The sequence below is a fragment of the Astatotilapia calliptera genome, chromosome 4, assembly GCF_964374335.1.
Source record: "Astatotilapia calliptera chromosome 4, fAstCal68.1, whole genome shotgun sequence".
Classification (NCBI taxonomy): domain Eukaryota; kingdom Metazoa; phylum Chordata; class Actinopteri; order Cichliformes; family Cichlidae; genus Astatotilapia; species Astatotilapia calliptera.
The window spans coordinates 28,529,880-28,556,806 of record NC_137425.1 but is presented as its reverse complement, the minus strand read 5'-3'; the positions used below and the strand labels follow the sequence as shown (position 1 = coordinate 28,556,806).

Genomic DNA, 26,927 nt, shown 5'->3' with positions numbered 1-26,927 from the left:
ATACTATTAACTACGCTCATTCTCCAATGGAATGCCAGAAGTTTCAATGCTAAGAGCCAGAAATTCAAGCAATTTATTTGAGATATGAAAGAAAAGTCCAAGATAATCCATATCCAGGCATCCTGGGTTAAATCTAATTCGGAATTCGTTCTATTTAACTATGCAACAGTTTACAGGGACAGAGAAGAAGGAGAAGGAGGAGGCTGTGCCACGCTTCTTAAGCAAGGCATCCCATATACAATACTCATATAGAATAGGGGAGTGCAAATGAGCAAGAATATGTTGTTAGAAATTGGGCTGAAAGACTATGTGATAATAAATTATTATAAGCCATGTGGACGGCTGTAGCTCAGGTGGTGGTGAGTATCCTTGGGCAAGATACTAACCCTAACATGTTGATCATCTCCAAATGTGTGTGGATGTTAATTAGGAAGCATTTAGAAACAGTAGAAAAAACTGCTGTTGTGAATGGGTGAATTGTCTAAAGCCCTTTGCATGCTTAAGATAAAGTAGAAAAGCACTTTATAAGTACCAGTCCATTTACCAAAATGTTGAAAAAAAAAATAATCCAGAGAAACAACAAAAACATGTCATGGTGGGGTTTACGTTCATATTTTACATTAAAAATGGTTAACCCACCTTGTCTATGGTCACTTTGCAGCACAGCTGTGTGACTCTATGGTTTTCATTTTGGAACACTGCATTAACACCCAATAATCCACCGCAATGAATATGAGGAAGAGAGGAGAAGATTAGTGACTTTATTTAAGAACAGCAAACAAAGCATTAAACTGTGGAATCTGTTAGTACACGGAAAGTAGGCAATCTTTAATTTGATTATGTTTGAACAACGGGATTAATGGTGGTGGCAGTAATGCACCTGTAAGTTGGGTGTGCCTACCGCATTTAAACTAGTAGTAGTTGAAGAAGAAGTGGAATCAAAAGGATCAGTGATGATTTATCAGTGTACACAGGTGAAATGGTTTCAATATTGTTAGCAGTCCACTGGATTGAAGAAACAAAACCACTAAGATCTGTGATATGTTCAGACTCGAACTCTTCACTGGCCAGTCTGCAAGACAGTCACTCAGAATGCAGACCTGGCATTCTGATAGAGATCCAGCAAACATTGTTCAGAATTGTTATGATGGGGCTTATGGTCACATTCTTATGGGTACCAGCGCATCATGGAGATAAAGGAAATGAAATGGCAGATAGGACAGCAAAAGTCGCAACAAGGAGACCGATAGTAGATATGGTTATTAGTGTGAGTAGGACGGAGCTCAAGAGTAGAATACGATACAAAATGATCGAAAGGTTGGCAGAAGCAATGGGAGGAAGAGAGGAAAGGGCGATGGTTTTATAAAATCCAAAGGAAGGTGGGGGAAATGAGAAGTACAGGCCGAAACAGGAGAGAGGAGACGATTATATCTCGACTGAGATTTGGACACACTGGTTTAAATACCACATTGTTTTTAATAGGTAAACACTGTACAGGGGAGTGTGACTGCAGTAGGGAACAGGAAACAATAGAACATGTTTTCTTGAATTGTCAGAGGTATGATATTGAATGCAGACAACTGATCAAAAAGCTGGACGATATGGAAGTGCAGTTGGACTTGATTGTTTTGTTTCGCACGACCTCTGTAAGTGAAAGTTATCGGGCTGCATTTTGGTTTTTAAGGCAGGCCCATTTGTTCGAGAGGCTTTGAAATTTTTTTTTTTTTTAACTTTTCATTTTTTTGTCATTTCGGTCCACACTCCACACCAGTTGGTGGCGGTAATGCGCTATTTTGCTGTTTGCCAACCGCCAGTAAACCCTATACAGAAGAAGAAGAAGAAGAAGACGTGGAAGCGGCAGAAGAAGACGATTACCACGGAGTTCAATGTAGCTGCGCAAGAAAACGGCAAAAACACTCTAAACCTCAATTCGGGTCTACTTCGACACGTCGAGACACACCTCGAGGTACAAAGTTTTTATTGTATATATAAGTTTGTCTCAGTCTAGCATGTATTTACCTTTCGTAAAAGTTAGTGAAATATTCTTTGAACTCGAGTCATCAATACCGCGGAAAAGTTCTGTCCCTGGTCGGTCGGGCGATTACTGTTCTTAATTCACGTATTCTTTGATTAAAATGAATTGAGCTAAAGTTTTTAAACGATATTAAAGAGTACCTTGGCAGAGGTATCTCATAGATGAGGGTCGTCGTAAATTTTGTTTTTTTGGAGGGGGGTTATAAAAAGTGTGTAAGGCGGTGTTTTGTTAGGTGGTGTAAGGAATGAATGGAATGGAACTATTAGAATCACTTGTTTGTTTCTGTTTCTCTTTCAAGCTGTTTCGAACCTGTTAACAACAACAGAGAGTTCGCAAAAGAATCGATTGGGCGGAACGTAGAGAACGTATACACAATCAAACGTCACTTGAATATTATCTAGAAAAAAAATTATTTAATTGAAACATGTAAATAAGCAGTCAATTCTATAGCTCCATGGGGTTTTTCCATGTCATTTTTGTCTCTTATGTTGAGCAAATTTGTTCCTTAGGGAAAAAAACAAAAAAAACTGAGTTACTAGCATAAGAAAGTACATGAGTATACATATTATAAGGAACAGCTCTTTATACTACCATCAAATAAGGAAAAGCACTGGGGGATAACTTCGCAATACGTCAGAATCAGAGAAACGTTACTAATTCCAGAGAGAATTTGTGCAGCACACATACATACAGTGCAGTGAAGTATGTTTAGTCTGGTTCAGTTTGTGTTGGTCTAACCCAAGTTGATGAACTAAACACTCTCATAGCACCAGAAATTAAAATAAAGCAAAAAAAACATGCATAACGACAGTCGATTGTAAGTGCTAGTTTCAATCATTGGATCATGAAGTCAGTTCCATGATAACTAGACGAAAATCAGCCACAATAAACAATTTGCTGATCAACTCTGTGGATAGATCAAGTTCACCAGGGAGGATATGAAAAATGGCAGACTGGCTTTGTTGGTCTGCAAAATTTTCCTCAGTAATGGAGGACATTTGAAAGTCACTGTGTATTTTAAACATATGGATTAGTATTTAAGGTTTGTTTTAGTTATATTATTAGTTGTATTATTATTACATTTTTGCATCTTGGAGCAAAGGAAAGGAGATTTAAAGATTAAAATATCAGAATTTCCTAATGCAGGACATTATCCAGTCATTTGATTTAAACTGCTGGACTGTCTTAAAGACATAAAGACCTGGATGGCTGCTAACTTTCTGCTTCTTAATTCAGATAAAACTGAGGTTGTTGTACTCTGCCCTGAAAATCTTAGAAATATGGTATCTAACCAGATTCTTACTCTGGATGGCATTACCTTGGCCTCCAGTAACACTGTGAGGAACCTTGGAGTCATTTTTGACCAGGACATGTCCTTCAATGCACATATTAAACAAATATGTAAGACTGCTTTCTTCCATTTGCACAACATCTCTAAAATGAGAAATATCCTGTCTCAGAGTGATGCTGAAAAACTAGTTCATGCATTTATTACTTCCAGGCTGCACTAATGTAATTCATTATTATCAGGATGTCCTAAAAACTCCCTTCAGTTAATCCAAAATGCTGCAGCAAGAGTCCTGACAGGGACTAGAAAGGGAGAGCAGATTTTACCTGTATTGGCTTCCCTTCATTGGCTCCCTGTTAAATCCAGAATTCAAAATCCTGCTCCTCACATACAAGGTCGTAAATAATCAGGCCCCATCTTAGAAACCCAAATCAGAAAAAGTTGGGACAGTATGGAAAATGCAAAAAAAGAAAGAAAGAAAGGAGTGATTTCTAAATTTGACTTATATGTCATTGCAGACAATATGAACACAAAATATTTCATGTTTTGTCTGGTCAACTTTATTTCATTTGTAAATAGACATCCTTTGCTGTCATTCAGACCTGCAACATATTCCGTAAAAGGTTGGGATAGGAGCAATGTAGTGCTAGCAATCAGGTGAATTTGTTAAATAATGACGTGATTTGAAACACGTGATGTCAACAGGTGATTGTAATTATGATTTGGTACAAAAAATTAAAAATTGTCTTTACATATTTCAATAATTTTCAAAAAAATTAATGTTCCTCAAATAAAGATAGAAAGAGATTTGGATAGTTTAACTTCAACAGTGCATAAGATAATTAAAAGATTGAAATTCCATCAATGTATTATTGTAGGGTCTACCTTAGAATATAAAGTGCCTTGAGGTAGGGCTGGGCGATATGGCCTAAAATCCATATCACGATATAATTTGAAGCATGTGCGGTAACGATATATATATCGCGATATATTATTTTCTTTTGTATAACGTATTCTACACACTAAGGCACGCTTAAAATCCTTTAATTCTCTCAAAAATCGACAGTGTGCCTGGTTCTGGGTGTGCTTACTGACCTCAAACAGATTTTATGTGGTACACGGCTCTCAAAAATCTGTCAAATGTTTGTCGGAGCATTACGGTTACCGTAGTCAGGAGCCTCGCGGAGTAATCTGGGTCCAAAACTCCATCTGCTTTCAGGTCCCAAAGTCAAACGAACACTGCAGCATCACTGAAAGTTAAAAACTGTCTAAATTCTTTCATCTTTAATAAAATGATCAGCGTTGCTGCTTTACCAGGTGCAACAATTAAGTTTAACATCCAGGCATCCATGAAAACAGAATTTATTCAATTCAACGGAGTTAGAAGTTAGCTAGCTAGTTTCCACCTAAACATGATGTGCCATGTTCTGACTGAGAGATATCTGAAAAAATTAAAACGTACAGCTCTGCTATCACTTCCAACATAAATGAAGACAGAAAACTAAACAGCAGTGACGTTTGTAGGGTTACTGAAGTTGGACTAGCTGGTATATAGTGATGTCCTAAGTCACAGGTGTCGAACTCCAGGCCTCGAGGGCCGGTGTCCTGCATGTTTTAGATGTGTCCTTGATCCAACACAGCTGATTTAAGATAAGATAAGATAAGATAAGATAACCTTTATTAGTCCCACACGTGGGAAATTTGTTTTGTCACAGCAGGAAGTGGACAGTGCAAAAGTTATGACGCAAAAATTAGAATACAATAAGAATAAATACAGTACACAGCTGTACAGAATAGAATAAAATAATATACTATATACAGTAGAATAAAATAGAATAAAAATATACAATAAGATAAAAAATAGAATACGAATGCTATATACAACTGAGTAAAAATACAACGATGCCAGAAAAGATTATTGCACTTAGTGTTATTGCACATGTGTGGATGTGTGTGTTTGTTCAGTTAAAGTTTAATGGCTTTAATTTAAATGGCTAAATTATCACCAACATGTCTTGAAGTTCTCCAGAAGCCTGTTAATGAACTAATAATTTGATTCAGGTGTGTTGAAACAGGGTGATATCTAAAACCTGCGGGACACCGGCCCTCGAGGCCTGGAGTTCGACACCCCTGTCCTAAGTGATTGCTAGCAAAACAGCTACATTGGCATAACATTAGCACAGTGAAGCTGAAGGATGAACGCTAACCTTTTTCCACTCAATAAAAGATAACGTGAGGGTTTCTGGTGGTTAGGGACAAATGCAATTGCATAACAGGATGCTATAAACGGACTAAACTTCAGTCAGGAAAACTACTGAGATAATCCATCCACAATACGAGGTTGGTCATTAATATACTGCAACAACATAGGAATAGAGCGGCTGCGAGAGAATTCGGCATTAGTGAATCAATGATAGGGAAGTGGAGGAAGCACAGTTTTTGGCTTTCCTCATATTCCAAAAGTGCTTCATCTTTTTGCTATTACTGTTGCCCAGCATAATTTGCAGATGATGTTGTTTGCAGCTGCTGCAATGCTTTCGACCAAAACAGGTGCAGCTTGATGATGACACCATCAACATGTGCTATTGCGGTAGAGCAGTATAGTAAAAATCTCTACCGTTGGTCAAATTTATATCGTTTCTATTATTTACCGTTTATACCGCCCACCCCTACCTTGAGGCGACTGTTGTTGTGATTTGGTGCTGTATAAATGCAGTTGAATTGAACTATTTCACACAGGGCCATGTAGGTTTGGATTTTTTTTCCCCTTAACCCTTTAGAGCCGGTCGGAGCGGGCACGCTTTGTTTTGTGTAACTATTTTTAAATCCCGGTAGCTCTGCAACCACGTAAGCTAGCGCAATAATTTTTTTTGCATATGAAACTGGAGGAGTTGTACTTACATCTTATGCCATCAGCTTGTCCTAGGTCACGGTTTCCTTCCACATAAAGCTTTGCAAAAACTGCATAAAAAGCACTTGCAGCAACAAAAACATAATATTACGGAAACACGCTTTGCCGATCCGTCAGCGCGAACTTTTGAATGTCCGCCATTACCTGCCCGAAACCGGAAGTGATGTCATTTTCGCGGAAATGTAGTTTTTTTTGGTTTTTTTTTTTTTTTTTACCATCAGGGCCTCAGGGTCTATACTGGTGTTTTTAAAAGTTATCTTTGACTTTATGACTTTCTGTGTCGTTTCTGGGATGCTTAGGACTCATATTGCACTGCTGGAAATAGTTTATTTTGATGCATATGCTGCTTTTTTGCAAATTTGTAGTATAATATTTATTTTCGTTTTTCCTGCAGTATATAAAAATTGGTGTATTCAAAAATAAAACTATGAAGACACTCAAAATAAATTTCCTGTGGTAGGAAACTATTTTGTGCAACTTTTTTGTATTTACAGTTTTGAGGGATAAGCCTCTTAAATTTCTCTAACTAGAAATATATGTTAAAAAAGCAAAAACGATTTTCAATTTTTTTGTAGTTTATTGCACGGTTTTGCAATTTATGTAATTACTATGCACTTAATGAATACATATTATTAAAATCTGGGCTATAATTGCTGTATTGATGTATAGCAACTTGAAATGCTCCCAAAAATGGCACCACACGATGTAAAAATATACTATAAGCTCTGGCGGACTTGGTTCTATGGTAGGTCTTAAAGGGTTAATAATAAACACCTTCATTTAGAAACTGCATTTTATGTTTACTTGTATCATCTTTTTCTAATATTTAAATTTGTTTGATGAAACATTTAAGTGTGACAAACATGCATAAAAAGAGGAAATTAGGGGGTCAAACACTTTTTCACTCTATTGTAGCTTATTTTTTGAGGATTTTATAACATGACTTAAGTTTTTTTTTTCTTCTGTAAACTGCAGTGATGTCAGACTCTGAAGGACGCCGCTCATCTGTGTCCTCCATCTCTTTGATTGAGATTAAGAGTGAGACTCATTTAGTGCTCCAAGCTTTTCTACATCGCTCCCTTTTAATTCCTCTGAAAGAGAGGCCTGGGAGGGTAGGAGGGGCCTACAACGATCACCACAAGTACAGGTAATATAACTCACTACTATTCTATTTTTTGCTTGTTTGTCTTTGTGTTTGTATCTTTTTTTTAAAAATTGTAGCTCAAGACACAACATTCTGGATAATAACTCACTGACTTGTGCCGTTTGTGACCTTTACCAGTGAGTAGCAATGATTAAAGGGTAGATAGTTTTAGGACTTACTACATTTTAATCAATCTAAAGGTTTAAGTAAGTAATTATTTTAAATATAGTAATTGAATATTTGCAATATTATTTATGTGACCATTTATTTTTAATGAATTGTCTTGTTTTCCCATGCTAGTTCCAACCCAAAACCAAAAACAAAGGATGAGCGGAATCCTCAGGTTGTCACTTCAGGAGATGAAAAAAAGACTGGATTCAAAGACCTCATAAAGCAACTGCCACATCGTAACAGCACACAACGTCCTGCCAAAGACCCTGAAGGCTCATTGGGCAGGAAGAGCAAAGCAAAACCTGCACACCTCAAAGACAAAAGCGAAGTAAGTGTGTTGTATTGTTTTGAGCTGGAACACATGAAAGACCATGAGTGATGTTGGACACAAACCTGTAGTGTAGTGTCTACATGGTATTGTTATACATTAGTACTATGATACATTAAGACCATGGAGGCTAGAAAAGAGTACTAAATGGGAAAAATTTATAATTTTCACTTCAGTGTCTGAGACTGGTTCTTTTTTTTTTTTTTTTTCCTTTTTTCTCATCATAATTATCAGTACTTAACTAAAATTTAATAGTTTAAATACTTCAACTGTTTCCACAGGATGACACCTCCTGTACATCAGAAGAGGATGAAAGTGAAAAGAAACTAAAGAAAAAGCTCAGCCAAAAAAACATCAAACAGAAGCTCTCCAAGATCTTCAGTTTAAGGTTACAGAAGGATAAGGACAAACAGGAGCGTCCGTCTCATCCGCAGCGACCTGACACATTACCAATTAACAAAAAACCGGAGCCTACACCAAATGTCATCTCTCCCAGTAAGCTCTCTGACTGTTACATTTTCCAAAAGAAGAAATATCAGTCGTATTTAATCACCTGGACACACAAAATTCGCTCGTCTTGTGTACATTTGTAATATTAAAGATGTATAAAAATTGCATAAATGTATTCATCTAAATGTAATTTTCACCTGTTGTGTGGTGAACTATTCATGCCGATTGATGTCAGCAATACTTCCTGACCATTTAATTTAGTAGGGCAAGGAATTTTTTTCCATTACAGCACCTTTTCATCTGACTTTTACTCAGGAACCTCTTCTCACTTTTTGCTAAAGAATTTTATTTGATGATCTTGTTGACAAAGATAATCTACATAAGGTTCTTGCACTCAAAGGAGGTAACTTCTATGGTACAACTTTTATTTGATATTAATATTTAAGATCATGGGGGACTTATATGGCAACTAAAAATGGATGAGATTGACATTTTTTTTTTTTTTAGTTGAATGAACTGAGTGAGGTGGGAGAGATAAGATTTAAATTATTTTGAAGGGTATCTCAGTGAGTCGAATAGAAGCTAGCCTGAGAAGGAGAATGCTGCAATGAGCTATAGTGCCAAAGGCAGCACTCACACTGAGGAGGAAGACAGTGGTTAATAAACCAGAGTCAGCCATTGCTTTCTTGGAAGATACTAGTGAACATAGTTCTCCTGCAATAACTCAAATTAAACACTTGACTGCATTTGAGTGGCAAAAGTCTTTTTATTGTTCATGGATATTTCATATACATTTGTCCATACAGATCACCCTCCTGAGTTCTACAGTAATGTGGCAGAGAAGCTGGAAAAGATTGCCCAGAAGTCTACCAGTATAAAGAGAAATAGTCCCAAAACACAGCCACCAACAGGTAATTGCATGCACAGCCACGCATATACATTAATTCACTTTAAAATGGTATATTGACCCAAACTAGAATTCACAGAACGGTAAAGTAACTAATAAATGTAAGTAAAATGTATTTATAAAGCAGATTTACCGTGTTTTCACACTTACAAGGTCCTGTAGGGTAGCAACTAACCACAAAATGAACATAAATTTTTCATGTTCTTCAATAGTGCAGAGCACCTTCTTTGTGTTTTACTTTGCTACCACCCCAGATGCATCAAAACGTTAAAAATGACAACAACCACCAGAGGACAGGAGGGGATGCATGAGTTAGACATGCAGCAAATGAGACATTAGTTTGTTAGCAAGGGAATATTAACAGGGACAAAGGTGGGTTTTGAGTCTAGACTCAGAAGCAAAGATGTGGGTCTCCTCCCCCCCCCCCCCATTTCAGGTGATAAGATCATTCAATACACATGGAGCAGTGACCACAAAGGCTGCATCACCTTTTTGTTTGAGGCATCAACTTGTATGTAAAGATCTGTAAAGAGCTTTGATTCTACAAAAGATCAGTGATATAAGCTGACCCCTGCCCATTAAGAGTCTTAAAAATAATGAGTAAGCTCTTAAATGAATTCTAATGTGGCAAGGACAAGACTGTAATGATGTGCCAGTCAGCAGTCTTGCTGAAAGGACAAAAGATTTCAAAGAGGTGATGACGCTTAGCTGGTTTTTGACAACGGAGCAAATTTGTTTGTCAGAGTAAAGCTCTGAGTCACAAAGTTATATTTTGCAAGAGATGTAAAATATAGGATACAATAATCTAACACGCTGGCAAAGGAGCTTGTATGGAGATTTGGATGGACAAAAGATGATGAAAATCTGTTTCGTTCTTGTTCAACTGGACGAAATTGCTATTCTTCCAGCCTTTTAATATATATTTTAGTGGAAGATATAACTCAAAGTCATCAGTGTACAAATGAAAGGAGATGTTATCTTCTAATAATATTACCAAGTGGAAGCAGATCCAAACAGAAGAAGATTGATCCTGAGATGAACAGTTACTGAAAAACTCTTCTTCTTAAGCTCTACATTGGCTCAAGAGCCAATGTAGAGCTGCACCCTTAATGCCAAGCCAGTCTGCAAGGGGTGGCAAAAAATTTTTATCCACAGAATAAAATGCATCACTGAGGTCCTGCAGACTCGGGGCTGCAATATCACTTTAATCTAATGTGACTGGTAAACTACTGGTCACTGTCAGCAAAACTGTTTCTGTACTATGAAAGGCTTTGATGCCCATCTAAAATGCTCCAGAAAGGCAGCACTTGTGACATGGTAGTTTAGAGCAAGGATAATGGTTTTTGGTCAGTTTGCATCCAAGTTTTGTTTGTTTAAGTATTTTTATTTTATTTATTTATTTGACCTGGACTACAGCATGCTTAAAATATGCAGCAATATTTTCCAAGGTTAGGCGTATTGTTAGGTATTAATTATAACTTGGAAACTAGGACTGAGTGTATCAAATTAGTTACCTATGCTGTAACACAGGAAACATCATAGAAGGGGCTCCTGTGAAATGTTACATGAAAAAGTATTTGCCCCTTGCCTGATTTTGTTTTTTTGCATATGATTGTGTCCAAAAAATAAATATAAAATATAGTCATTTTTTTATTATTTCCTTTATGGGGAAAAAAGCTGCCCAAATCTCCTTGGCACTATTTGAAACCTCCCCCCTTGTCAACTCATGAATTAACTGTGATTAACCACGTTTTTGGAAATGGTGAGTTTAATTTCACTAGCCACACCCAGAACTTACTCATCACTGCCAGACCTGAAATAGAACCTGATAAGATAAAACCAGCACATCATTCCACAATAAAAAGAAACTCAAGAACAAATGACTTGAACTTGGTTCAGGTCACTAACATCAGAATAGGTATATCTATAATCCAGTTTTGAGTTCCCTCCCAGACGCCTTAACGCCCACTCACATCTTGGGCCATCTGACCTCAGGAAATCGCATGATAAGGTGGGGCTAGGTTTCACAATGAGCTCACCTGAAAACCCTGGCTGATTGGGACCCACACCCGTTTTCACACCTTCGCTCAGGCGATTAGAGGATCATCAGGGGGTCCTTTTGTCCCTCTTTGAGGGGATACTCCCACTGGGTTTAAATCTGGGACTCTCCGCCATTTAACCTTAGAACTGAAGAAGCTTCTCGGATGAGAGGTGAAACGTCTTCAAGCAACTTAAAGAAGTCCAGATGCTTTTCTTTGCAAGCTCCTTTGACTACGGTGACCTGGATGACTGAGAACCTTCACAGACATCAGAATAGGTTACAAAGCCATTTCTAAGGCTTTGGGACTCTGGACTGTCTCTCAGCTAAAGAAACCTTATTGAATTGGTTGAAGGTGACTGATAACACCGGAAAAACACTTGAGCAACTGGTGATTGATTAAAAAAAATTGATAGATCAGAAATACATGCAGTACATTATGTGAAGTTAGAAAAACTGATCAAGAACTATAATATCTTCATCTTCAGTAAAGCTGATGTTTCTTTCTCAGCAGTATGTGATAAAGAAACAATAGTGCAGGAACTTGTCAAGGTGCTCTCTTCGGAAGGAGACTCTATCAATACTGTGGTAAGTAGTGGTTCATTATACTGTCTGTAAAGGTCCTTTATTCATTTGTCAAATGTTTTGGGAATAATAATAATAATAATAATAATAATTACAATAAATTAATCAATTCAGGTAAACATAAAGCTGAAGACGGTGTAAATTTTCCTCATGTGTTTGCGTGCGCACTCAAAGCAAATGTGCATCATTTAACAGATCCAATCGGACCGTTTTCTTCGCTCCAGTTTGACCCGTCTTTCATATGCATCGTTTTCCAAACTCCTGGATGCTGTGAGCAGCAGTCATGTAGCTGAAACTCTTTCTCAGCAACCAACAGCCAGTCCTACACTGCAACGGATGGCTGTCAGCATGGAAGTATCACGGCGAATAGTGACAGCCACGGGAACTCAGCGGATGCAAGGCTATGCAGAGTGCTACATGGAGAACTTCGCCCCATGGCTGAAAAGCAATGGAGGATGGGTAAGTGATTTCATTTTTGCATTGACTGTGATTATGTTTTTTACAGACGGGCCTCGGCTGTTATGAACTCTAATTTTTCCTCTGTATAATTAATCATACAGACTTTTTCATCTGCAGGAGAATGCAGTAACTTTGGATGCGCATCTAGAATATGACTGAGCAGTTTTGTTTTTTTTGGGTTTTTTTTCAACTAAACACCAACTGCTGGACCTGACGGGAAAGTGAAGAGGAATAGAGAAACCTTCTCTGCTTTAATATGTGACTTACTTTTTCTTCCATGGCCTTATGTAAACACTCAGTAATTCTTGAAGCCTTTTGAATTCTGCTGACATTAGAAAGACTCTCCAGGTTTTTGATTTGCACAAGTCATTTGTTGTTACTAATATAGATTATTTTATAAAAAAAAAAGGCCTGTCAGTTAAATTGAGAATACCTCTAACATCAGTTTTCTGTTCTGTAGTGACTGGGCAATTTTTGCCTTCTTCCTTTCTGTTCAGTGAATTGGTAAAAACTCCTACTTGTTTCTGTGTCCTTAAGACTGAGTCTAAACACTTTATTTGTATTAAAAAAACCTGTAAATACCACCAGCCACCCAGTACCCTTTTAAGATTGAATCTCACTGAAAAATCTAATTAACAATCACCCTTATAGTTTAGTTTCACAACTATCCAGTGAGCTAAAGCAGACCAAGATTTTATGTCTTCTTTAGTCAATTTCCAAATATTTACATTTGCATTTTATTCTAAAGTTTGATTTGTTAGTTCCTGCACTGCATGCCTTACTACTGGTATTGTTCTTTCTGTGGATCTAATTTACATGGGATCACAAGATGTGGATTTGTGTATGTTAGCAAAAGCTATATAGAGAGAGTATAATGTTTAGAGATTAGTGACTGATATTTCTATTGCTATCGTTTGATTGACAGGTCTTTAATCCACAAAAGGTAAACACTAAAGTTTTTGATTTTTTTGTTTTTGCTATTTTTCCAGTTTTTTTAATTGAGTTGGAACAGTCTGTGTTTTTGCATGATCCAAAGTGTTTTTGTGTGTCTATTTTCTATTTGAGTAGGAGCATTTAAACGCCTCCTGTCTGTAAGTTATGAGGAGAGATTCTACATGTTTGAATTGCACTAGGTGTAATAGGGACTGTCCCTTTTTGTTGTTGTTTTTTGTTTGTTTGGTTTGGTTTCACACCAAGATGATCCTGGGTTCAAACCCACCAGGAGGAGCCTTTCTGTGTGGAGCATATTGTCCCTGTGCTCATCTGTTCACTCCAGGCAATCTAGGCTTCCTTAGCCACAGTTGTAAATCTGTCTCTCTATATAACTTGTGTGTGTGTGTGTGTGTGTGTGTGTGTGTGTGTGTGTGTGTGTGTGTGTGTGTGTGTGTGTAATATTTTATTATTTTTATTGTAAATAATAACCGTTTCCTGTTGAAAGTGGACAAATTCCTTAAGGATGTAAGTATTAACATGAATGGACATAATGTAATATTCAACCTAAAACCTTAGTAAAGCCACAGTCTTTACACTGTATGTATGTAATTGTGAGTTTACCTTTTATGTTTTTATTGATTTTTTTTTTTTTTTTTTTGCAAAGGCACTTTACATTATTTTGACATGAAACATCCATCTCTGTTCTCTTAAGGTTTTAATAGTTCACTGTTTTTGTTAATTAATTACACCAATTTACAAGCAAAACACTGATATATGCCACACAGGGGATGTAATGTCTAAAGGATAAATTACTGGTTTTATGTGAAGTCCTTTCTGTGTGGAGTTTGCATCTTCTCCTCCTGTTTGCGTGGGTTGTTCTCTCCGGGTACTTCGGCTTCCTCCCACAGTCCAAAGACATTGAGCGACCAAGCGAGAGGGAACAGATGGATGGAGTTGAAACTGAGCTGCACGTCTTACAGGGAATCACCTGAATCAAGTCTTCATGTACTTTATCTTACTTTCTGCTAGTCTCACAAAGCTTACTCAGTTTGTTACTCAAACTTTTGTCAAATAGGACATTTTTTATTTATTTATTTTTACTGTTTTTCATTTTTAGGTGAACTTACTCTAATGTTAAGACATTGGAGTCATGTTGAGTATGTTGAGACTAATGTCTCAACATACTCAAATTCTTGTGCATGTTGTGACCTTTAAGCAGGGTGGATATCAGTGATCCTCACATCTAATAAATTTTACCAGTACTACCCTTGCCTGCATCTGTACTTTAAATTTTGCCCTGTATCAGTTAGAATATATAGGCTATAAAGGAATACCAAGAGTTACATTCTGAGTGACTATGAGGATATTTGAAAATTGTTGCGGTAAAATAAGTGAAGCAGATGTATATCCAGTATGCCTACATTTTACAGGCTAGAAATTTAGAATTAAACGTCAAATAAAAATCTATTTTCCAGGGTCCATGTGTCAAATATATTTTCTGCTACTACCGTGCTGGACTAAATACACAAACTGAACCAGCAGTTTGTGTATTTAGCCCCTTGCAGCAGTTCGTGCTTACAGCCATACCACCCTGAGCACGCCCGATCTCATCTGGGCTTGGAAGCTAAGCAGTGTTGGGCTTGGTTAATACTTGGATGGGAGACTGCCTGGGAATACCAGGTGCTCTAAGCTTACTAATCTAAGATACTAACCTCCACTTGGTCTCCAATGCATCCATTGGAGTATGAGTTAAAGCACTGACAAAGGTTGGTGCTGGTGTGTATGGGTGAATGCGGTGTGTTGTATAGAGCGCTTTGAGTACTTCAAGACAGTAGAAAAGCGCTATATAAGAAGTCCATTAAGAGTGCTCCTCTGTGCTTTTTTTTACATCTTAGATAAATGACATCCAAAGGCTAAAAATATAGTATATACTAAATAAATATTTGTCAAATTGTATCTACAATGAAGGAAATGATAGTCATTACTAGGTTAATTAATATATCCCAGTTAACAGATGTCTTTGTACAGCGCGGTGTGGAAGAACTAAGTAAATCGGTGTTAACAGTAATTGCCATGTAATAATGTAATGACTGAAAATCTGAACCAAAATTAATCAGTGGAATGTTCCAGGCTGGATTATGGATTTTAGAAATTCAGTTCATGAGTTTGATAGGCGTCACGTGACATCTGTTGAACAGCTTTTCTGCAGTTAGTCCAAGTGTTTCTCGACCGAAAGAATTTGACAATACATGAGCATGGAGAACACCAGGGCCAAAATCTGACAAAACAAGAGGAGACGTACAGGTCATTAATTAACAAGTCATTAACGCTACATATGACAGGAACTACACAGAAATGCACCAACTATGCACTCAGACTCCAGGTGGACTAGGATGTATAACAAGAACTACTTGTCTGCACTGTCCTCAGCTGCCCATGTTCACATCCACAGTGTATAAGCGAATGCAAGTGATTTCGACCAGTTAAAAGCAATCAGCATGAATAACTGAATCAAGAAATTCAGACTAAACACAAGTATTCCTAATAGCTGATATATGATCTAAGATTTTGGAATCTATACCACCTTTCATTGTAAATGTACAAATAACTGAGCTACAGCTTACAACACATAATTACCAAAAGATACGTTATTTCAAGTTTTATGAGCCTAAAGGGTAGGCAAACAGTTACTAAGTTTAAATGTACATTTTGTTTATGAACAGTATGTATGTATAGTATATAGAAAACATTAATATTGTCTACCTGCACAACACCAATACACACTCCAAACACCAGGACAGAGGTGATGTTTTTTATCAGCCACTTTCTTGCTTTCTGGTAGCATGGCTGCAAACGACATGGGGAAACAGTTGAGGCAGAGTAGTTATAGATAGAAAGAAAAGCGAAGAAGAATGCCAGGGCTATATTCCAGTATGCAGGTTTAGCTAGCAGCTCTGAGTTCCTAAACCCTGAGATGTGTGAAACTCCTGTTTTATGCTCCAGAGAGTTAACGTCAACTCTGAGTCAGTTATCAGGGTAAAAGACACTATGTTAGATGCAAATTTGTCCACAGATTAGAATTCGGTCATTAAATATCAAACAACATGTTGGAAAGAATGGTGGCTGAATTCAGAAACATATTGTCCACTTAAAAATCACCTAAATAGTCTCAGTTATTTGACCAGATCAACCAGAAGATATCACAGGCTCTGTTATGGATCAGAACCTATGCTGCCATTTGAACCGCAAGTCAAATCCAAACCGTGATCCGTTTTTAATTAAGGCAAGATCAGGCACAAATTCTGTTCAGCTCCAGGTAGACCCTGGCTATTGTAAGGTAGACCCTACAATGATACATACAGAGGAAAAACCCAGCAATCAATTTGGCGACAGTGGGAAGGAAAAACTCCATTATAACAGGAAGAAACCTCCAACAGAACCAGGCTCATGCTCTGTGTTGGTACAGGCCATTGAAGATGATAACAGTGGGTGGATTATATTCTTAAATGTAAACAGTTTCTATGCCGTATGTTAAAACAAGATCTAGAGTGTCATTAAAGTGGTGGGTGGGTTCTTTTACATTTTTAGAGAAGCCAGTTGAGTTTTCAATTACTTGAAAACTTTGAAGAACCTGCTATTCTTCCTGCAGAGGTCCAAGGGATCTTCCAGCAATTGTGATGCTTTTTTCTGGAGAATTGCTTAGGGTGATTTCATATCTTTTGATCTTGAATCTGGAACCTAAGCTGGAGCAGAGCTGGTTAGATCTACCGCATTATAGTGATCTACCCTGGTAAGAAGTGAACCAACTTTGTAGTTGACCACAGAAAACCATGGGCCAACCCTAAAGTTACCCAGACAAGCCAAAATCTTGCTTCATAGCCTCAGGTTTAGTTCACAGAGTCTGTTACCCTGGTAACTGACTCAGAGTTGAAGTCTACACAATTCCTGAAACATAAATCTTGTAGTTACCAAACTAAGATTTGTTAGCAAATTCTGCTCTGAAAAATGCAAAGACTTTAGTATGCAGTTGCCCAAGCAGTATGTGTGACACATACATTCATTGATCTGTAGGAAAATTCTGTTTCATTTGAGAGGTTTATCCCCCCAAAAAATAAAAATTAAAAAGCAACAAACCTCAGTCCATCCTTCAACACACGTCTGTGTCCCAACTGAGCAACATGATAAGGGTAGCTTTCCCTGCAGCACGTTATACCAGTCTGTTTTGTTGGTTACGCCACAGCACTTGAACTGGAAGAGCAGATGACAGGATGCAAAGAGGACAGTAATACCAAATATTTAATCTACGTTTAACATTTGCACGTGTAAACTCATGTAGATCCTTTTGACTTGACAGTTTTCTCTTGGGTTATTAGGGTGCCTATACTCTTGTCATGTACTCTCATCACTTATTTTGAATCTGTGTTTTTTTAATGTTCATAATTTGTGGCTGTAAAGTTCATTAAACTGACAAACGTCCACCACAAGGTGGCACCATCACCAAGAACAGTAGTTACTTCTAGATTTTGCCAACTGCATCTTGGTCTATGGTTTTGTCAGGTTTATTTTGAATTGGGGTTGCGTTTGGACTGCACCAAGCTGGAGATGTATCGCAGACTGTGGTGCGAAATTGCTTCATGCAGTCCTTGGCAAATATGACTGTAATGTGTTGAGACTTTATTGTGTCAATACTTTAAAATTTTTAAGGCAATATTTAACAAGACTGTGCATGTGTTTGTAGCTGTTGTTGGTGATCAGTACCTTCCGCACGGACTAGAAACCTCCATGAACTTATATGTGTAGCAAGATGCAGAGTCTGCAATCTCCAGTGTGTCCAGACATGAAGCTAGTGAAACTGTAGTGTAAGTGCCTACGGTCATTTTGCAATCATTTGGTGGTTTTGGCTTGGTATTAATTTGTTCCTTCGTTTGTTTTTGTCTGTAGACAGAGCCACTGTTGTATTTTCAGTGCATATTTTTTTATTGGATGTTTTGTGATTTTTCCTTTTTGTTTATTATCTGTATGCCATTAAAATGCTGCAAGAACCCCTGTTATTGTGTCCCATGTGGCAACTAATTTCCCAGGCTACACAGTATATCCGTTATTCTGTTGAAAAGAGGATTATTGTATTTTCATGTGCTGTTCAGTAAAAATGCTCACCATTTTCTGGACATTGTCCCAGGAATTCTTAAGGCCAGGATCTGATTCATACATCTTCATATCTTCCTTTAAATCTTTTTGTGCTTTTGAATCCAGCTGACAAAAAGACAGTGAACGAAACAAGGATATACAATTAATCATAAAAAAATCAATTGTATATATATAATATATAATATAGACAGACTGGCGCGTCCATCCATCCATCCATCCATCCATCCATCCAGATAGATAGATAGATAGATAGATAGATAGATAGATAGATAGATAGATAGATAGATAGATAGATAGATATGGAGCCCATTCCAGCAGGGCTAAGTATCTCACAAAAGTGTGTACACCCCTTACTTTGATATAATGTAAAGTAGTCAGTTTACAGATTGTATAACAGTGTAAGTTTGCGGTCCCTTCTAAATAACTCAACACACAGCCATTATTGCCTACTTGGCGATGGCAACAAAAGTGAGTACACCCCGAGGTGAAAATGTCCAAATTGTGCCCAATTAGCCATTTTCTCTTCCTGGTGTCATGTGACTCATTAGCGTTACGAGGTCTCAGGTGCAAGCATGTCTTCAGACTTAAACCCTATTGAGCAACTGTGGCGCATCCTCAAATAGAAGGTGGAGGAGTGCAAAGTCTCTAACATCCACCAGCTCCATGATTTCATCATGGAGGAGTGGAAGAAGTTTCCAGTGGCACCTTGTGAAGCTCTAGTGAACTCCATGGCCAACAGGGTTAAGGCAGTGTTGGAAAATAATGGTGGCCACACAAAATATTGACACTTTGGGCACAGTTTGGACATTTTCAATTAGGGGTGTACTCGCTTTTGTTGCTAGTGATTTAGACATCAGTGGTTGCATGTTGAGTTTTTTTGAGGTGACAACAAATTTACACTGAGCGAGGAGGCTCTAAAAGACTGTTTTGACTCTACTGTGTGGGAGATGCTTTGTGACGACCACGGGAAGGACAGTGACAGACTTGTGACCTTCGTTACAGCCTACATTAACTTATCTAGGACCTCGTGTTGCTTCTCCAACAACAAACCATGGATTACCCAAGAAATAAAAGCTGTCCTCAAGCAGAAGAGGAGGGCTTTCAAATTTGGAGACAGGGAGGAGCTGAAAGGGGTGCAGAGAGAGCTGAAAGGACTGATCAGTTCAGCTTCAGCAGAATGATGTTAAAGAAGTCTGGAGATGCCTTGGAATCATCTTGGGGCACAAAGATTAACACCTTCTGCCCATGGGGGATGCGAGGTGGGCAAATGAACTGAATTATTTCTTTAACAGGTTTGATTACCAACTGTACCCTCATACACACAATAACATGGACTGAACCACCAATTACAACCACTAGCACTTTATATAACTACTGTAGAAATTATCCACATATCTCACTGATCTAAACTACACTACTGTAAATGTTGTATAGACAATCATTCTGTACAATACAATAATTATAGTTTTACAACTGTTTACAACTGTTTATTAATACTCACAATTGTATATCTACAATCTGTATAATTTCATATTTCTGTATAGTTTTCATATTTTTAACCATATTTATATCCTGTTCATAACCTGTTCATAGCTTGTACACTCACTACAGCCTGTGCATACTTATAGTTATAGCATATTCATAACATACCTTCATACCATGTACATTGTAACATACCTTTAATAGATCCATATTTTGTAATATATCTATATTATTTCCAAAGCACTTTCTGGATGGATGCAAACTGCATTTCGTTGCCTTGTACTTGTGACATGAGTTGAATTCTATTCTATTCATCCAGGATGCAGTCTTCAACATCGGCTGCAGACTCACCCACCCCCCACTGATGCTGTTCCACCTTTGACACCCCAGACACTTCACACCTCCCCCACACACCCTGGTCACTACTCCCCACCCCCAACCACAGCATCCAGTACACATCCAGCACACATCTCCAGCATGTCTCTCACTCAACCACCCGGGTTAGAAGGCAAATGAGGAGGATTAAAGCCAGGAAGGAAGTGGGTCCAGATGGCATCAGGTTGTCAGGTCCTGCGCAGATCAACTGTCTGAGGTGATGGAGCGCATCTTCAACCTGAGCCTGAGGCTGGGGAGAGTTCCACAGCTCTGGAAAACCAATTGTGTGGTACCAGTGCCAAAGACTCCACGTCCAAAGGACCTCAACAGCTAAAGGCCGGTGGCTCTGACATCCCACCTGATGAAGACCCTGGAGCGGCTGGTCCTGGCTCAGCTTCAGCCCCTGGTGAACTCATCACTGGACTCACTTAAGTTTGCCTACCAGCAAGAGCTGGAGTGGATGATGCCATCATTCACCTCCTACATTGTTCCCTCTCTCACCTGGAGACCGCTGGGAGCACTGTGAGAATCATGTTCTTTGATTTCTCCAGTGCCTTTAACACCATTATTCCCACAGTCCTGAAGGACAAGCTGGAGAACTCAGGAGTGGACCATCACCTCACAACATAGATACTGGACTACCTCACCAACGGACCACACGGACCAGAACTCAGGACTGTGTGTCGGACAGGGTCTTCTGCAGAGCAGGGGCCCCACAGGGAACGGTTATGGCTCCATTCCTCTTCACCATCTACACTTCTCCCACAACTTCACCCAGTGCTTCCTGCAGAAGTTCTCTAAGGACTCTGCAATAGTTGGCCTCATCACTGATGGGGACGACAGGGAGTACAGAGAACTGACCCAAGGCTTTGTGGACTGGTGCCAGCAGATCAACACTAGAAAAACGAAGGAGCTGGTGGTAGACTTCTGCAGGCACAAACATTCTCCACTGCAACCACTGAACATCCAAGGTATGGACATTGAGGCTGTGGACAGCTACGGGTACCTTAGTTTTCATCTGAACAATAAACTGGACTGGATTCACAATTCAGATGCTCTCTACAGGAAAGGGAAGAGCAGGCTGTACCTGCTGAGGAGGCTCAGGTCTTTTGGAGTGAAGGGCCCACTCCTGAAGACCTTCTGTGACTCTGTGGTGGCCTCAGACATTTTTTTACGATGTGGTCTGCTGGGGCACCAGCATCTCTGCTGGGGATAGGAAGCGACTGAACAGGCTGATCCGGAGGGCCAGCTGTGGTCTAGGATGATCCCTGGACCCAGTGGAGGTGGTGAGTGACAGGAGAATGGTGGCTAAGCTGTCATCCCTGTTGGACAACATCTTCCACCCCATGCAGGAGACTCTAACAGCACTGATCAGCTCCTTCAGTGGCAGAGATTCCTTTCAGCGGCTGTCAGACTGTCAGAAGTATTTTATTGTATATATATGTATATATGTATATATATACATATATATATACATATATATATATATATATATATATATATATGTATATATATATATATATATACATATATATATATATATATACCGGTATATATATTATGCTTTATGATGTTTTGAATATATTATTTTCTAAGATATTTAACTTTTAGAGAAATATCCCTTTTTTAAAAGATTTTTTTTTTTAAACTAAAATATGCTGGTTTGATTCTTAGAAGTGCTAATTCCCAATTGTTCATTTTTCTTCTTTTTTTTCTTCCTAATTTAGCCTTTTCTAATGAGTCTTCTCAAATTTAACTATGGGATCGTTACATATTTTCACATTCCTTACTGTGTACATTGCACTGCAGCAACTCTGCTTCTTTTTCTTCTTTCAACTGCTCCTTTTAGTGGTCTCCAAAACAGAACATTTGCCCCCATCTCACCCTGTCTCTATGATCCTCATCTGTCCAACTAAACCTGTTCATGGCCTTGCACAACTGACACTTTTTTTTTTTTTTATTGTTCTGGAGCACCTCAAAATGAAAATAAAGAAAAATTAATGAAAATTTGAACCTTGTAGAGAGTGAGCTTACCTGGTCATGAAAAATGTGGATAACTAAAACGAGAGTCACTTCTGTCAGGACCAGGAGTAACAGGATCAAAAAGAACTGCAGAGACAATAAGAGCAGTTGGAGGGTGAAGCGATTCATTCAAGGGTGGCTTACCCCACTAATATGTTTTCACACTAAGATTAGAATTTCTCAACATAAGGTACCTTTATTACATGTGGATGAAGTCTTACCGTAAACAATAGACAACGCTGCTCCTTAAGCGCTCCAAGACAACCCAGAAAGCCTGTTATCATAGTAATACCACCAGCAACTAGCAGCAGATTGGCAGCTGAGAGAGACGGAAATGAAAGTGGAAGAGAAGAAAACTCTGACTGCGTGAAGGACAGCCAGACTCCAACTCCAAACAGGCCACATCCTCCTAGCTTCTCAGAAAATGTAATGTTAACACAGCCAAAATTTAGTACAGAGTGGAACACAGTGTGAGTGAATGAATGCAGCTTACAACACTAAATTGGTAGAGACCACAAAGAAATCTTAAATTAAACACAAAGCCAACTTAGAAATCAAATAAAAATTCTGCAAATACTAACCCAGAAGATGAGATTAAAGACAAACATCAAATACTTGACAACACATAAACAGCCCTGTGACACTGGCATCCTGGAAAAGAGAGAGGGAAATAGGACAAAGAGAGATCTTTTAACAATATTTGTCCGATCAATTTTAGTTATTTGTTTTTTTTAGCCTTTGTGAAATATCCAGTACATTGTTTTGTTCTGAAAAACACAGTTAAATATAAATTAATAATCTTTCATGGTTTGTTGTGCTGTGCTTTGGGTGTCTTATAAAATGTTGAGGGATCTGTGTCAAAAGAGTAAGTTAAGTTTGGCACACTTTCTATGTCTAACCAACAGTGCTGAAGCCATTCAGAATACTATCCTTAAAAAGCAAAATATTTTGTGAAAGCCTGTTCCACCTCTGCTAACTTTCTATCATAGAGTTCTGCTCAGACCACTTGCACTCATCCGTCTCCCAAAAAGAAACAAAAATCTAATGCATTATTGGGGGAAAAAGCTGAAGTAAAAAGAGTTGAAGAGTGAAAGATTGTGAATGTGTATTTAAAAATCTGTTTCTTTTTCACTACACTATCAACATACCCAGGTAGAAAAATTTGCTTAATAAATTATGAGCCCTACTCCGGCCCACCAAAAAGTACTCGAAGATCCCATCACAACATCTAAAGAACCTGCCTCATTTAAGATCAGTGTTTAGGACTCGGTTAACAGCTGGGCAAAATGTGGCCTCCACGAGAGAGTTCCTATGGCAAAAACTACTGATGGTAAAGGACCAAAAAAGGCTTGTCTCACATTTGCCAAAAAATCTCTCTCTATATATAAAATCTCTTTAAATATCTGTCTTTTTAATGACTCACTTCAATTTTATTTTTCCAAATCACAACAGTTGCTTGAAGGGTCTTTGTATTGTAAGCCAAGGCCTCTACAGTAATACAGAGAACAGAGAGTATCAGATGGCCCCCTATGAGCAAGTACTTTGGCAATAGTGGGAACAGGTGAGGGGAGGAAGACAGGACAAAGGACACTCTGCAGAAGAGACCCGGAGATTAATAACTTTCCATCCATCCTCTTATCTAAGGATTATAATTTTGCTATATGGTTTTGATCATTTTGTCTACTTATCCATTCAGACAAGGCACAGGGGTGGTAGTGGGAACCTGTAACAACTGTCCGTCGATGTAACAGTTATCCATGACAAGAGAGGCGTGTTTGCCCTTCTGTCTGTGTCGTTTTAGAATGGGCAAAATTGCTTTACGTCCGTTGTTGATTTCCCTAGGAAACTAGCCGTTCATACCATAAGACATTCCTTTTAATTCACACCGTTTGCTTTTAACAAGTTCTTTAAACTGGAAATGTTCAAACTTAGCAATGATAAGATCAGGCTCTGAGACGAGACTGCATGAAGTTTCTAATCCACGTTTCAGCCGGGATTCCAGAGAAAATCAATGTCTCGCATACGTCTTGTTTACATGTCGTGAATGTGTTTTAGGGATTTATTGTCTGCGTTTAGAGTTAATAGCTTTTGTTTGTGGACTCGCGTATCTGAATGTTGGTTGTCAGTAGGTCCTCTGTATCTGTTATATTTATGTTGGTCCGGGGGATTTCTCCGTGACGTGCTGCTCAAAATATCCGTGGAGGAACCTTCGAGTTCCTCCATTCTGCGTGGTGATATCGTTAGTGGTTGTATGTTTGATTTAAATTTGCTGACAGATGTTTGTTTAAATTAAAGTCATAATTTCACTAGTTTAGAGTATAATCTGGCAGCCGGCGCAGCAGTTTTGTAAATCTCAAACCTCGCAATTTCACAGCATCACGCACTCTTTATCTTATCTTATTTGCTCCCCTCCCCTAACTTCTACTTATGCCATAATGGCTCACCGTAGCAGGTAGTTTTGATTTGGCAGGGTTTACCACTGGATGCTTTTTCTGACGGAACCTCAGAGGGGACTTGCGTTTCTGGCTGGTATCGAGCATACCAGAGCATTGGAACACTTTTTAACAATACTTGAAAGGTTCTTGAATTTGACTTGCTTGAACCAACTTTAGTGGGAAAGTCTTCATTTATAAACACTTAGATTGTGCCATGGACTACTGACTCCACACAGGAAGTTTCCGACAGGAAGGAAGTTCCCTCCCCTACTCACTAGACCCAGTTACAATACTCAAGTTATTTTACATGCCTTTGTGAGTCACAGAGCCCAAGGCCCAGATTTGGTTTTTATTTTATAACAACACAAAATTCCGAGGAAACCATGTTTCAGTGATTAGTGTGGGGAATGAGCTGGAAAACAGACTAACCCAAAGTTATCTGAAAAAAATATCCAGGATGCCTCAAATGTAGCTATGGTACTTAGGAATTCAAACTGTCAAAGAAATTTATATGAAGTAATATAAGATTTTTTGTTAATAAGTAGCTAATATGACATAAGCAATGACTCAAGACTATTTCTTTGTCCCTTGAGTGTTGCATGTTTACTTGTGTGTGCAAACTGAAAATTAGTAGGTCTTCTTTTATTGCTGATTTATTGTGATTTCTGATTTTAATTAATTTGTCACCACTGATCCACACCCACTGCATTATCATTATTAATAATGATATATTAAATCTTGCAACACAAATTTGCAAAATGTGGGTCAAATATTTATAACAGTATCTTACATTCCTGACTGCATTTCTTACCTTTGTTTTAGCACCTGATTTTCCCGGGTCACAACAGTCTGATCAACGGATCATTAATTTGTGTGTAGGAGATTTGGGGAAATCTGCACATAATTTATTTTTGCAAGTTCACAGAACAGACATAAAAACGTGTGATGGAAGATGAAGCCCTCAAACTTAATCATAAGATTTAAATAAAAAATACAGAGAAATTATTATCTCAGATAATGAGATTTTCATTCAGTACAATTTGTTTAGTCTGCCAAAACTTATGCATATTAATAAAAGTAATACCTTCATATAAGGCACTTGACACATTATGTAATTTTTCTTGTCAGGCTAGTCCCACCCTGGCCTATTTTCAGCAAAAATGTTGCAAAGAAGTATATCCATCTGATAGAAAAAGTGGTTTCTACCAATTTTCTATTGGTAGAACACAGAAACATATCTCTCTGTTTTTTTTTTTTTTTTTTAGAGTTTAAGAGTTACCAGCTGTGTCCAAAAGCAGAATAGCTTCATGAAAGCAAAATGTTTGGCACATTTATTTTAAACATATTTTAAACATTATCAAGATCCAAAAATACAGTTCAATTTTCTCATTTATCCTCGAGCTCTTCACTCCTATCCTCAACACAGCCATCTTTATCCCTTTATGTCTTTAAATAAGTGAAAATCTTGAAGGTAAGAGGGGGAAGCAAACACCAAAATAGAGTTTTAAAATATAGGGAGGGACATACTGTATCTAACTAATACTTCTGATAGTGTAGCATTTCTGTACATACTTTACCTTAGCATGTGGTTCAAATCTTCAAAGTCTCTGGTCTTTGTGACGCTCCTGTTCCAGGCTCCTTCAGCTCCTGACTTGGATCTTTACTTGGTTTTCCTTTTCAGATGTCTTTCCTAGAGCAAACAGCCTTTTCAGTTTGTTTTCTGGATCTTCTCTTCTCTTCTCTAGACCATGTTAATGTTCATTTTTCATGCTCCTCTGTAGGACTTTAAAATTTTCATATTAAAGTTCTTTATACCGCTCTTTTGTTCCTTTTTTTCTAACAGACCTTCGTCTATGTCTGTCCTACTCTTTCACTTCCTCTCTGTTTCTCCCTTCCTCTCTCCCTGTTTCCAGATGGTTGTGGACTGCGCTCTGTGTCCCTCCCCCTTCACAGTTTATCACATTACTTACCCCTCCTCCAGGCCACAGCCTCTAAAGTCTAATGTGGCCTGCTTATTCTGTCTTTTTTTTTCTCAGTTTAAGAAATTTTTGGTCACTACACATTTAAGAACACTTAGGTACAAACACAAGCATACAAAATATCCTGAGCAAGTTGCTTTACTTCAGATAACTGCAGACATGTCTAAACATAAAGGATTTCTGACAAAAGATCCATTTTCTTTGTTTTTCGCATGTCACTCCTGAGTATTTCGGTTC

The 26,927-nt window shown here is 38.2% G+C and overlaps 2 protein-coding genes and 1 pseudogene across 4 annotated transcripts; 2 read left to right on the top strand and 1 right to left on the bottom strand.

The window, feature by feature from the left end:
• Window positions 1-1,203: 1,203 nt before the first annotated feature.
• bcl2l12 (BCL2 like 12) lies at window positions 1,204-14,514 on the top strand. 3 transcript variants are annotated; one of them, XM_026165891.2, is made up of 8 exons: window positions 1,210-1,966; window positions 7,210-7,381; window positions 7,679-7,877; window positions 8,159-8,372; window positions 9,134-9,238; window positions 11,784-11,860; window positions 12,053-12,316; window positions 12,434-14,514. In XM_026165891.2, the coding sequence occupies exons 2-8, from the start codon at window positions 7,212-7,214 to the stop codon at window positions 12,473-12,475; spliced, it is 1,071 nt and encodes a 356-aa protein (XP_026021676.1). In that variant the 5' UTR covers window positions 1,210-1,966; window positions 7,210-7,211; the 3' UTR covers window positions 12,476-14,514. The 3 variants fall into 3 exon arrangements, with proteins under 3 accessions (XP_080157144.1, XP_080157143.1, XP_026021676.1); XM_080301018.1 differs by having other exon boundaries at window positions 1,204-1,966; window positions 11,787-11,860; window positions 12,053-14,514; XM_080301017.1 differs by having other exon boundaries at window positions 1,205-1,966; window positions 12,053-14,514.
• On the bottom strand, window positions 13,946-26,643 carry tspan4b (tetraspanin 4b). Its single transcript, XM_026165893.2, has 8 exons — window positions 26,289-26,643; window positions 22,858-22,927; window positions 22,498-22,689; window positions 22,289-22,363; window positions 18,407-18,502; window positions 17,384-17,497; window positions 16,013-16,096; window positions 13,946-15,527 (listed from the first exon to the last, which is right to left on the bottom strand). The coding sequence occupies exons 1-8, from the start codon at window positions 26,294-26,296 to the stop codon at window positions 15,459-15,461; spliced, it is 708 nt and encodes a 235-aa protein (XP_026021678.1). The 5' UTR covers window positions 26,297-26,643; the 3' UTR covers window positions 13,946-15,458.
• Window positions 14,823-14,941, top strand: LOC113021587 (5S ribosomal RNA; annotated as a pseudogene).
• Window positions 26,644-26,927: the final 284 nt, after the last annotated feature.